The following is a 13,145-nucleotide window of genomic DNA, read 5'->3' on the forward strand; positions in this document are numbered from 1 at the left end:
GTACTTGAGTTAAATGCTAAGATCAGCATGCTAACATGCTCACAATGAGAATGCTAGCATGTTGATGTTTAGCAAATATAATTTTCTACCATCTTCAGCTTGGTTGGTTGTTTCTAATTAGTTTATACATTGCATTGACAGTTGTTTATTATTAAGGTTGTGTTAATTATATTATAAAAAATGTTAAGGGGGGGGGTTTCTGTCAGTAAGCTAAAGATCTAAGACTTAACAGAACTCAGCGAACACTAAAAGCTCTCTGGCACAGTTTTCTGTTTGTTGAAGTAGAGTAAGCGAGTGAAATTTAGATTTCCTTCCTGCTAATTTCACATAATATCTACCAACCTGCACTCTGTAGGAGATGTCATCTCTGCGCACGGTGGAGATCATGGGGTTGTGTTGCTGCGGGTGGTAATGATGATGGTGATGATGCTGGCTGAGGGGGTCGGTCACGGCGCTGCACATGCCGTCGTTGCCCAGGAGGCCCACCAGCGTGTGGCGTTTGCAGGGAGGGATGCTGTGGCTGGAGAGGGAGGCGGAGGGGCCCGCGGGGTCGGAGGTGGAGCCCAGCCGGAGCTGCAGGGAGGTGGGGAGCGTGCGCAGGGACAGCTGGCTGGTGGAGGAGCGTCGGCAGGGCTCCAGGCCCGTGGTGGAGGTGCGCAGGGAGGAGTGACGGCTGCTGCTGTAGCGGTAGGAGGAGGACTGGCTGGCAACAGAGGCTCGAGCAGGAGAGTGGCGTACCAAACCCGACTGGACAGACTGGGAGCTCTGACTGGTGCCTGGACACAGGGTGATGAGGTCAGACGCAGACCATCATTAAAGGAGCACTCCGGAGAATCAGTGTTGCAAAATCATGAATATTCGGGGACTTGCAAAAGGCAGATTTGTTTTAAATGGTAAGGTGGATGAGATATCCTCGATTTCAGTCACTACTATGGGTCTAGCTCCAAAAACACTGTCTTTTCCCAAAATGCAACTTAATAGTGCCCTTTAATAGACCATCTTTCAAAGTGTCTGTCAAAAATAAAAATAGGTTCTGTATATCCAAGTTCATTCTTTCAAGGCATCTCCAGTGAAAGTCATACCTACACTTAGTTTCACAAAACTCAAAAATAGGAATATGTGGTAGTATTCATTCGTGCTTGTCAGGTTTCGTTAGTTCTCACCCAGAGTGTGGGGCTGGTACGTGTGGGAGGGGGCGGGTCCGGAGGTGCCACCCTGTGACACTGAGCTCTGCTGAGAGTCACCCCCCGTCCCGTTCCCACTGCCACAGGACATCCCCCCCGCATCGGAGTCCTCGATGTTCCCGCCACTGTTACAGCCGGCACCACAGCCTTTCCGTAATCTACACCAGATCATATGAATATCATCCATTGATAAAATACAGTCTGATTAAAAAAAAAACAACAACAGAGAAAGACATTTGAAAAGAAAACATTAACAGATCACACAGTGGCTCCAACAAACCTGTGCCAGGTGCTGACAACAAAGTTTCGGATGTTCCCGATGCTGATGGGGCCTCCCAGGATGTGTCCGAGTTGGGGGTGCGAGTTGCAGTAGGAGGTGGTCAGCGGAGAAACGTAGATGGGATATCCGATGGGCTGGTCACAAGAGGAATTGATCATGTTTCTCAGAGCCTGCTTGGCGTTCTGTATGCTCCCGCGCTCCGGGTTTCTGTTTCTCAGGAACACCAACTCCTGCTGCTGCCCTGCCCAAAGGCCTCGGACACATTCTTTATTCACCTGCAGCACAAGAGGTTACGTTCTCATAAGCGACTGCATCATCAGTAATCGAGGAATCAAAGGCTAATTTACATCTGCTGCAGTTCTCACCTTGATGACACGGAAGCTGAGGTATCGTCGATTTAGCATAATGATCTTGTACTCGTTGGTTCCCTCGTCAAGGACGTGGCGCAGGGCGAGGAGCGACGGCGAGTTGGACAGAACGGCGCTCCTCCAGGCCGGGTCGCCCTCGTGAGCGATGACCAGGTTCTGCTGGTGGGAGGAGATGGCCTCGAAAAGAACCGCCGGCTCGTCGTACTCATCCGGGGACGTGAAGTGGTCCTAAAGGAACAAGTGAAACGTTGTGTTACAGATCACATTTGACCCCCAGCAATGAGGTCAAAGACAGTTTCATGTGGGGTCGACAACATGAAACCTGCGGCGTCTTACCTGGTGTAATTTGAGAGACATTCGGATTCCAGGAACCACAACTTTCCTGAGGAGTTCCATGTCAGCGAAGATCCACTCGTCTCGCACTGAAGAGATTCGGAAATCTCCCTTAAATAATGCATGAAGTCCATAAAGGAAAGACTCCAGATTGCTGTAGTGTAAAGAAAATATGGAGAACATATAGTTCTGTTATGACTCATAAGAATTACAAATACGGTTATCTAGAGCACAGACATATTCATATTACTTATGTTCTGTTACATGTGTTACACTGTCTGGCCTACATAAGTGAACTCTCAGCACTTAAAGCATCATAAAAGGTTAACTTATTATAATGAGGATTACTAAATAACCTGGACATATGATGGGCAGCTGTTCCCAGAGCTCTCCTCCCCAGCACACACAGGCCGAAGCAGAGCAGCACCAGCGCCGAGTCTTTGTCGCTGTCAAGTGGCTACAAACAAAGTGGAGACAAGGAAGATTCATGAAAGGTAGAATCCCAATTGGTGCTAAATTACATTGGACGTAAAAATCAGTACAACAGCATGATAAATATTTATGTTTAATATGGGTGGAAACTAGTTATTGCATTTCATCACTTATTAAGACATCATTCCTTAACATTTTATTTAAAACAAACTGCTGTGTAGCACCTTTGCTCTTTTAAGGTTTTAGAAATTTGGGCTTGAATTCCAATGACAAAATGTAATAAATAAATAAATTAATCCCTACAACTTTCATCCAAAAAATATCATATACAACATTACCTTTTGACATAATTTAATTAAACAACCCATTTCAAACCAAACTATATGAATTAGTAATATGAGTGTTTTCAGTTCCCATTGTGACTCCGGGAACAAGAAACCATTATTACCTTTGCCCTCCGAGAGTTGCAGTACTGGATCCAGCACAGGTAGACTCCACAGAAACTGTCCCTGGAGATGCCTGCGAGTCGATGGTCGTAGTCCTCGTCGATGTTGGGATTGAAGGTGGGGTCCAGGTCCACGTAGTTCCTCTCTCCACATCCCCGCAGGCCGTCTTTCATGGTCTCATTAGCCAGCCACTCCTCCAGTTTGGTGGAAGCGATCACATAGTAGATGATACCCTGAGACCAAGAAGGGATGATGCATTTAGATCATATACAAATAATATAATACTTACACCTTTTCTTTAACAGCGTCATCCCACTAACCTTGACATAGTAGGTGGTCAGGATGCGTCGTAGATCGAACACCTGCAGCATGGAGGCGGCGCTGTTATCGGTGATGCTGTAGCCCTCCAGCACGTACTTGGTGACCAGCACCTCCCAGGCCAGCCAGCGCTGTCCGAAGGCAGCGTTAAAGGACAGGATGTGAGGGAGGTGGCCCGGCTCACAGCAGCAGCAGCCCTCGTCCTCCTCCACCCCCTCAGTGATGGCCTCCACTTCCCTCTGCTGGCAGTACGTTCCTTTGGTGGGAAATATCAACAGATTCATATAGACAAAATACTACAGCATACACAACGAAAGCCAGATCAAAAGTAATGTGGGACCACTAATGTGGAACTGTAGTAACCATGACAACTTGCACATTGAGAGGAAATCTCATTTTCTCACTGACCTGTCTGTGAGAAAATATATAGACTGATTAAATACCATTGTTGACACACAAAAACAGGTTGTAAAAATAGATATTTCCATCAGTGACAGTAAAAAATGCTGTGTCTCCAATTCTGTAAAAAGTTTAAAGCGTGTCACATGAACTGAACACTATTGGCTGAGTCATGCTGGTAACGTGTGCACAGGTGTGTTTCACAAGAAGAAAAAAAAGCACAACTGGACTAATATGCTGGAATGTTCCCATCACAAATGGAAATACTGGGTGAATGAGCAACATTTATTCAATCTTCATCCTTTTAAGTTGCTCACTCAAACCACAAACATCAGAAGCCGGTTGGACCAGATAGTTCAAAGCATAAATCTGATATTTACTTTACCCCAGATGTTTCCCACTTACTCTAAAATGAACAAATACTATTGACTCTGAAACACACAAATCGTTCCATGTATGCAAAAGTCATACGTTTATATATAAGGGGTTGGCAGGATATATAGTTAAATGTTTCATTTTGCTGTAAAACTGTTGTTTCTGGAAGTTATGATAGCAGCTTGTGATACTGACTTCTTGTTTACATAGTTGATTGCTTTTTGATTGGAAGGTGCTACAGATGTAACTAACTTTACTAAATTGGGTTGCACCATTAAACCATGTGTCTTAGCTAGCAGTTCAAAACTAGATAGCGTAATATAATCACAACTCCTGACTCATCTGGTACCGCGTTCTTCCTTCTGCGCCACACGTGGACCTTCTCACCTCTGAACTCCAGCCCTCGGAGCTGAAAGGTGACCAGGCCGTTGCCGATCTCGATGAGATGCACCAGAGCGTTCAGGTAGTCGGAGGCCAGGATGAAGCAGTCGCCGGTGCTGAAGTTGCCCCATCGGCCCAGGAGGAGGTCTCCACACAGACTGTGCTGCAGGGAGCGGGTCAGGTGCTCGTAGAAGATGGAGTTCAAATTGTTGTCGTCAGAGCCTTAAGAGGGGAAAGAGGAAAGGCAGATTAGTAGAAAAAAAATATTGCATTTTATGTTTACTCATCACTGGAATAGACTGAGGATTAAAAATACACTTTACAAAATATTGCTTTGATAAGAGCACCGCCTGCTGGGAATTTCAACTTACACAGTGTGGAAAACTGTTGTGATAAACTTTAGTTTTATATTGGCTGCTATGCCCTCACCTGGATTTCTGTCCAGCTGAGAGGCCAGCCGAGTGTTGGAGTGATCCACTCTCTTAGTGCTGCAGAGATAAAAAAAAAAAAACACATTTCAGACACATATTCACAGAAATAGTATCGTATTTAAACATGTAATAGTATTTTTAAAATGTTTTCCCTACTTGTAGTCTCTCTCCCAGAACTTGACGGGACGGACGTAGGATGTGATGAAGATGGCACTGCCCAGGAAGGGGTTGAGGGGAGTGGAGAAGATCGCTGACACCACAGCCTGGACAAACAGCATGGCCGAGTCTGGACGGGCTCGGGTCAAGGATCACTTGAAAAATATGTAAGCTTCCCTATAGACTAAATACTATCCAGTTACATACACTGAAAATAGTAAGCCACAAAAGACTTTCTGGTGCTTTGCCAACCCTCATTTCCAAACATCAGGGGGACAACAACACAACGTTAAAAACACATCTCAACACGGGGAAGCCCAAATTCAACATCACCAAGGACTACGGCCTCCGAAAAGATAACAAGTTTAAGTCAATACCTCTCAGAAACGCCATCAATGCTATTATCAGTTCTTACCTAAGAAACTGGTGACTCAGTGCACAGTATATTTCGTGATAAAAGAAAGCAGTGAAAGGATACGAGGCACAGCAAAGGGCTGAGCAAAGGCGTGGAAGGCAGAGCCCCATGTGATCTGCCAGGGGGCGATGTAGGTGTAGACAAAGTGCAGCTTATAAAACAGCTCCCACATCTGTAAAAAAAAACAACAACAAGTGGTACATTAAAATAAAATATATGATAGTAAAAATACTGCTGTACTTTGTCCTGACCAGTACAAAAATAACTATGCAGCATGAATAATGATTTTAGATGACTCTAAATATTTGCAGAATGTCTCTTGCGCAGAATCAGAACAGTGCATGATGCACAACTCATTATATATTCCTCTCACCTTGCTGAAAACGATGGACATGACGAAGAGGTCGAGCAGCAGCGTCTCTGACAGATGGCGGTAGTCGAAGGTGAAGAAGAGGACGGTGAAGAGGATGGTCACGTACTGGTAGGTGGGACTGCTGTAGGAGGAACGGAGCAGCTTCAGGCCGGCCACTGTGATCATCAGAGCGCCAACCCTGGAGGACAATTTAAATAAGTCAAACATGGAAGAGTTAAGTGTCGACAGTTAAATCATGAAGGAACAAGCATACTTAAAAAAAATTAAATTAAAGAAACAGTTAAATATTTTGCCATAAGTAACAACAGCAAAACCATGCAACCAATTTAATTTAACATTTTGGGTTTTTGCATCAACAAATTAGATATTTTGTGTTTATCAGTTAGCTTCAGGTTCTGACCTTCAGATAGACAGGCTAGCTGTTTCCCCTTGTTTCCATTCTTTGTGCTAAGCTAAGCTAACTAAGCTAAGCTAAGCTAAGCAATTAATGACTGTATTCATATTTACTGTACAGACATGAGAGTGGCATCATTCCTCTCATCTAACTCTTTACAAGAAAGCAAATAAATGTATTTCCAAAAATTTCAATTATCCCTTGAAACATTTGCAAGGTCCGATTCTTATCTTTAAAAGGTTATTAAATTAGTCTGCTTTACGGGTTCTGGATTTCTAAGCTAATGTAACAATCGTGTGCAAGCATACAGCAGTACGCTAGTGAAGAACATGATCCGCCACTCAGGGTTTTATTAAATTATAAATAAGAGGGAATACAGCCATCAAAGAGAAAAAGTGTTGTGAGATAGAAAGAAGTCTCACTCTGTGTCAAGCCTCTTTGGACTGGCGAGCTCTCTGGCGCTGCCACTCAGCTCGTTGAGGATGACGAGTGGATAGAGAACGTTCTTCTCCACAAACAGCAGCCACACGTGAAGCTTTTCAAACCACATCACATGAGCCGCATCTGAGGAAAGACACAGGAGAAGTTCTTTGGTCAACATCATTATGGAGATAAGAGCATAGTTGAGAGGAATCCAAAACAAAAAATGTGTTTTCTATATTCTTTGTTGATATTGGCAACTGACATACAATATCAAATTGATGGATTATAGTTTCATTCCTGCTTTCACTTTCTAGGGGAAAAAAATGATCCTTCCTGCAAAGTAAGTTATATGTTGAAGACAAAACACAGATTCCTGGTATCACTAGTTAATGGAACTATTTGGAAACAGTTCTGGTTGCTATATGTCATCCCGTGTACTTACCCCTGACTTCAAACTGGTAGTACTCCTTAGTTTTGAGCAGAGGGTGGGAGAAGCAGTACCAGGGCAGCTGCTTGCGGACTTGAGGCAGCAGGTAGTGGGTGAGCAGGCCCACCGTCCCCAACAGTGCATACAGGACATAACTGAGGAAAGGCTGAGGGAGCACAGAGACATTAAAAATGAATGTTTATGCATAATCTGTCTGTGCTCATAAGACCGCCCTTAGAAACACGAGTATGCAACAATTTGTAATTCCCTTTTTTGTTCCCCAAAGCGGCAGACATCACATTCAATTTTTGTTTTGTTTTCTTACTGTCTTATTAATAAGGCTGTAACACTTAGTGTGTTTGTATTGAAATTTGTATCCATACGCTTTTAGCATCATATGCTGAGGTTAGTACAACAAGCAGATTGTCTTTCGAGTCGATCCACACTATGGTGAATGCAAATGAAACGCCAGAGCTGTATGACCTGCCTGCAGGCTCCCGGTCAGCTACAGCAGCAACAGAGAAAGAGTTGTGTGTAGCACCACGACGGTGTGTCGACATTGCACCAACGTTTTAGGGGATTTAAAAAAAAAAAGATAAGAAATACAACACGCTCATTCATCACCCAGATGTGCTGATCAGTGGGATGATAACTGTCTGGGTGCTTCGATGTTTAAATATAGCCGAGGTGGAACTAATCCAAACACTTCTCTTAATGCACAAGTAAAATTTTGTATTTTGAGTTTATTCGCAAAAGAGATGTATTTCTTTTTTTATAGCCTATTGCCTTTTGGGAGAGAGTTTCCGTACAGTGTAATACACAAGTGTTTGAAATGTTCCTTATTTTTCTAATAGAAAAAGTTAGTCAAAGTTGCCAGAGGACAAAATGTTGCCTCAGTCACATGCAAGAGGATTGAGTCTGTCTTTGACACGTGCATCAATGTCATTTCAAAATAAATGAAAAAAAAGTATCCTTATGCATTTGTTTTCCGTGACTTTTGTGTACCTTTACACCACTACCCATCATTAAAAGATAACAGAAAGTTTGTATGAAAAAACAAGACTGGCATCAGCCTTTCATCAAGAAGAAAACATTTACTGTACCTGCAGTGCAATAAAGACTGTGCTGACATGGATGGCGAAGTAAAGGACAGCAATGACCACACAGACAATCAGGTCGGATTGCAGACGCTCATTCTGTTCAATAACAAACCATGTGGATTAGAAATAAGGAATACAATCAACCCTTTAAAAGACCTTAGTAGCTTTAACAAATTGAATCACAACCATCCTAGCTTCAGTACTATTGCCTAGTTCTGGCTTTAATCAGATAAATGATGAAGGTCAACTCACCACTGAGGCCCTGAGCTTCTCCGGCAGAGGGTCCTGTACTTCTGACAAAGGGTCCTCTGGGTTCTTATCTTTCAAATTGGGCACAATCTTGGACTGTATCAGCGAGCTATGACGCAAAAAAATAAAACATATTAGCTGGTTCGCACAAAATGAATCCCCTGAGGGTGATTCATCTCAGAGGGAATGTCTAATATTTCACTGTTGACACTACAGTCATTGTGTGAAGCAGTTTCAAGCTATTTGAAATCCTTATCTGAGATAATCCACAGCATATGTGCGAGCAGAAAAGTCACAGGTTTCGTTCTAGCAGATGTTGGTCAAGCGCTTAATGGAAAATACTTTAGATGATCTGTTTTTGCCTGCGTTTGTGCCAGAAGGGTGAGTTCAGCACACATGACCACCAGTGCCAGAATCTTTACACACAAACACTAAGGCAATTATTTGAACTTGACTTCGCTATTTATTTCTGTGGGAAGTCACCATAACTTGGGTACTACAAACACTGTATGAGTGAGGTCTGTCGTGGGAGGAAGGGAACTTACATGAGGACAGACGGGTCGCCGCTCTGCCGGCTCAGGTGGTAAGACACTGCCACCAAGAGGCCGCAGAACACAGAGAACAACACAGGGATGTGATGAGGCTCCCACGTCTCCTAAAACACAGAGAACCACAAAGTTTTAATACATTTAAAAAATAAAAGTTAATCTTGCTGAGGTGTTCAGATACATAGAACTTTTTCATTATTAGGTTGAAACATACATTTTTACATTAATACTTTGGTTCAGCCTCAGCTTGGCTTTGTGTCCAGGGCTAATTACCTAATGTTAGCATGCTAACACCCTAAACACATTATTTTTTCTCATACTGTCTGTATGAATAAATCTGATTTCTTCCTCCGTCTGAAACGCTCTCTTTTAGCGCCTGTTTCTTTAAGCCCCCGTCCAAAAAAAGCCAAGGCTGCTCTGATTGGCTTGCCAGAACAATATGGCACACCTTTGCAAAGGTAGTTCTCAAGCCGTAGGTGGAAATACTCAGATAGGGGGTCTCTATATTGTAATAAACCAGCATGTGACATAGGAAGGTGAGCCAGATCTGAATGGCTTTTTGAATCAAATGTTTTGTGATCCAGGCAGCCCACAAAAAACTGACTGGGTAGTCTTATTTCAGTTTGTGGGTTGGTAGGAACTCCAGATATCCAAATGTATGTGCACAAGAACTGTAAAGGTGAGTTTAAAGTCCCCTTTAGTATATTACAGTTTCAATAGCTGAGCAGTAAAGACATTTTAATTTAATCAGATGTTGCTGGTTAGCAGATACCACTGTGCTGTGTGTTTAGTAATAAACTGTTGGAAACACTATAAAACAGCAAGCAAGGTTAGTTAAAAGAGAAAACATATATTCTTTGCCAAGAATATTAATATTTCTATTGCAATAATAAAGCAGTAATACTAGAACACTTTTGTAACACAGTCTTCAAACACCTACAGTTTAAATGCTGCAACAATTTGAGGTCTATTTGAAACTGAATTGGTGGTTGAAATACAGTCCTTTTCACTAGCTGTAGAGGATATCATTTTAGTATATTCAGACTGGATTTCTGTCCTCAAATTCCTTTTTTTAATAACAGTTCGATGATCCCAAGCTGATAATATTTCATCTAGATTAGATCAAGATGCTCAGTTGGCTTTGCTCTCACCTTCAGAGCTCCGTAGCAGAAGCCATAGAGCAGAGCGACGGTGACGATGCTGCGCAGGATGCTGTACAGCGCTGACAGAAGGCTTGTGGAGGCTGCGGAGAGCACGGAGAAGGATGTCAGCAATGAGGCCAATCAACCCGACAGGCTCCGGGCCAGGCAGAATGCAAATCAGCACTCTGGCCTCTTATGAAGCCTGCCGTATCATAATGTATAAAGGCAGGAGTGTGTGAGTGTCTGTTGTCTCATTTCTGCCGAGGTCAAAGTCACCCCTGCTATGAAGTTGTGCATCTACGAGTCGCTCACCATTGCCCCCGAACACATGGATGTCCAGCTGCTCAAAGATGTACATGACGAACGTGTTGACTTGTGGCAGCAGTCCCACGAAGAAGATGATGGGAAAACACAGAGTGAAGACTGCAGGGAGGAGACACACACACAAGGTGATAGTGTGACATAATTAAACACTGATTAGTTTACACATTTTCCATCTTAAAATCATATTGTTTTCCTTCAGAGAATGCAGAGGACAATGACGTGTTTATTGTTCTGCATCTCTGACTGTGAGCTACAGCCATTACTGGTTCATATTGGTCTCCAGGGCAACTGCAGCAGTTAATGTTGATTGTTGTTTGATGAAAAGTGGATTTAGTACTCTTGAACAGATAAACATTGCTTTTAGAAGAGAGATTGTGGCTCATACAGCTCAATGTGTCTCCTGTGTTAGGGAAACAAATAAAGTGCAGAAGTTGATTCTCTCATCTGCAATTGTTATTTCTATGTTGTTGTTTTTATGACATTTCCTACCTTTTACTGAAAATATGGAACAACAAACTCCAGCCAAACTACGAAGTTTAGACTATGATACATTTAATGACCTGGTATCCTCCATTAGGCCAAATGCCAGAAACGTAGGAGTTTTAATGATGATGATGATGATGATTGATGGGCTGCACGGTGGTGTAGTGGTTAGCACTGTCGCCTCACAGCAAGAGCCGGACGGGCTGGACAACCTTCTGTGTGGAGTTTGCATGTTCTCCCCGTGTCAGCGTGGGTTCTCTCCGGGTTCTCCGGCTTCCTCCCACAGTCCAAAGACATGCAGCTTAGGTGCATTGAAGACTCTAAATTGCCCGTAGGTGTGGATGTGAGTGTGAGTGGTTGTTTGTCTCTATATGTCAGCCCTGCGACAGACTGGAGACCTGTCCAGGTGAACCCTGCCTTCACCCATTGACAGCTGAGATCGGCTCCAGCACCCCTGCGACCCTTAACTGGATAAGCAGGTTACGGAAAATGGATGGATGGATGGATGATGATTGATGCTCATGTTAATGAACTACTACAGCTACTTTGTATTGTTTAAAAAAATTTGATCATTTCATATCATCTTAGACTTGGACAAAATGAGTCATGCTTTCATCTTTTCCAGAATTGATGACTGTAACTTGTTTGCAGTAGGGTTTTTTTTAAGGTTATACTCATTACTGTTAGGCACTTCATAGTCTTGCTCTAGTATACATTTTTGAGCATTTGTGCCCATATGAATCCCAAACCTAAAACTCTGCCAGCAGCCCGAACTCACTTAATTATTTTGTATTGTCCTAACCTTTTTGGTAATTTTATGGTTTCTTCATGTTATTTTTTTATGAAGGGGTCTCCTATAAAAAGCCATACTAATGACAGTTGTTGTTATTGGTAATATCACTTTACATTAATGCCACACGGGTCTGTACTTACCGATGACAAGGTCCCTGGCAGAGGCGAGGACCAAGGAGTTGGTGAGTGCGACTCCGTACAGGGTGAAGCGGGATGAAGTGGTCCTCAGACTGCCGTAGTGGAGCAACCAAATGAGGCCGCAGCACAGGCAGAAGTAGACAGGCCGACTGTACGCTATGATACGATTATGGCCCTGCAGGGAAGAGGGTATAAGGATACAAATGGTTTATTATAGGAGCTGGGCTTTCTCATTATAGTCCAGCAAAGCTCAGTATTCAGAACATGCAGCCTTCTACATTTTAAATAAGAGTCCATGCCCTAAACAATACTTAAAATGTGTGCATTTGCGATAAATTGTAAGTTTGTTTTATATACAACAAATAAAACTCATTGCAAAGCTGAGATATATAATCATTCCAACAAGAAAGAATTCAGTTGGAGGTATCCGTGTCATATGAGCCATTGGGACAGTGACACAGGTACAAACAGAAATAGCATCAAGTGTTCGGTTTCACAAGAGAGGGAGAACGGACGTCTGCAGTGTGCAGGTTTCAACCCAAGAGGCTAAGAGTTGTCCTGCTTTTTCACAGAAGTGAGTTAACGCACCAACAATCAGATTAAATAGATCGGGTTTGTTCGAAATGTGTTGCGGATGTCGTGAAACCGGAGAGGAAGAAGTCCACGAGGTGAGATGAGGTGAAGAAAAAAGGGGACGTGGAGGAAAGAGAGGGAGAGGAAGGGAGGATCAGACAAAGAGTGAGCAAGTGAGCTGTGGTCTAAACTCTGGCCAGCTATTTAAAGCTCGTGCCTGCAGCCGAGAAGGAGCTGCATTAATAAAAGACGCCGTTTGAGAGCAGGCCACTAACGCAAGGGAGGGAGGCACACACAGACATTATTTTTAAAAGAACCACAACAGAAACAGAAAAAATTACTGAATAACAACCACAGGTCATTTGATAGATGAAAGGAAATTAATTCTCCATTTGTCTGCCCCAAGTCTAACGTTAAAGCTTAAAGGCCATCTCAGTTTCTGTTGTCTAAGTGCCAGTTATTGTTTTGTTTTTTACATTAAACTCCTGACCTTCGGTTATTTACTGCGTGGGCTAATCAGGACTTCAATGACCATTACTCAGAATATAAGCATCAACGTTAAGCCTGAAACTCCACAAAATGTGGATACATGGATGATTTATGAGTTATAATTACTTACATGTCGAGGGGAAGAGGAGTCTGGTTGAACACTCTGTCAATA

General features: G+C 43.0%; 1 protein-coding gene across 4 annotated transcripts in view; it reads right to left on the bottom strand.

Moving 5' to 3' along the window:
- pcnx1 (pecanex 1) overlaps positions 1 to 13,145 on the bottom strand; it is a 36,731-nt gene that overhangs the window by 2,187 nt on the left and 21,399 nt on the right. For all 4 annotated transcript variants that reach the window (XM_054613465.1, XM_054613464.1, XM_054613462.1 and 1 more), the window contains 22 exons: positions 13,104 to 13,136; positions 11,915 to 12,086; positions 10,487 to 10,597; positions 10,184 to 10,275; positions 9,030 to 9,139; positions 8,488 to 8,593; positions 8,239 to 8,331; positions 7,151 to 7,301; positions 6,708 to 6,849; positions 5,892 to 6,069; positions 5,582 to 5,690; positions 5,104 to 5,233; positions 4,946 to 5,004; positions 4,523 to 4,738; positions 3,364 to 3,617; positions 3,046 to 3,276; positions 2,522 to 2,622; positions 2,169 to 2,319; positions 1,830 to 2,060; positions 1,465 to 1,739; positions 1,164 to 1,342; positions 343 to 776 (listed from right to left, as the gene is read on the bottom strand). In XM_054613465.1, the coding sequence (XP_054469440.1) occupies positions 343 to 776; positions 1,164 to 1,342; positions 1,465 to 1,739; positions 1,830 to 2,060; positions 2,169 to 2,319; positions 2,522 to 2,622; positions 3,046 to 3,276; positions 3,364 to 3,617; positions 4,523 to 4,738; positions 4,946 to 5,004; positions 5,104 to 5,233; positions 5,582 to 5,690; positions 5,892 to 6,069; positions 6,708 to 6,849; positions 7,151 to 7,301; positions 8,239 to 8,331; positions 8,488 to 8,593; positions 9,030 to 9,139; positions 10,184 to 10,275; positions 10,487 to 10,597; positions 11,915 to 12,086; positions 13,104 to 13,136 (3,558 nt within the window). The remainder of the gene's footprint in view (positions 1 to 342; positions 777 to 1,163; positions 1,343 to 1,464; positions 1,740 to 1,829; positions 2,061 to 2,168; positions 2,320 to 2,521; positions 2,623 to 3,045; positions 3,277 to 3,363; positions 3,618 to 4,522; positions 4,739 to 4,945; positions 5,005 to 5,103; positions 5,234 to 5,581; positions 5,691 to 5,891; positions 6,070 to 6,707; positions 6,850 to 7,150; positions 7,302 to 8,238; positions 8,332 to 8,487; positions 8,594 to 9,029; positions 9,140 to 10,183; positions 10,276 to 10,486; positions 10,598 to 11,914; positions 12,087 to 13,103; positions 13,137 to 13,145) is intronic.

The sequence above is a fragment of the Anoplopoma fimbria genome, chromosome 15, assembly GCF_027596085.1.
Source record: "Anoplopoma fimbria isolate UVic2021 breed Golden Eagle Sablefish chromosome 15, Afim_UVic_2022, whole genome shotgun sequence".
Lineage (NCBI taxonomy): Eukaryota > Metazoa > Chordata > Actinopteri > Perciformes > Anoplopomatidae > Anoplopoma > Anoplopoma fimbria.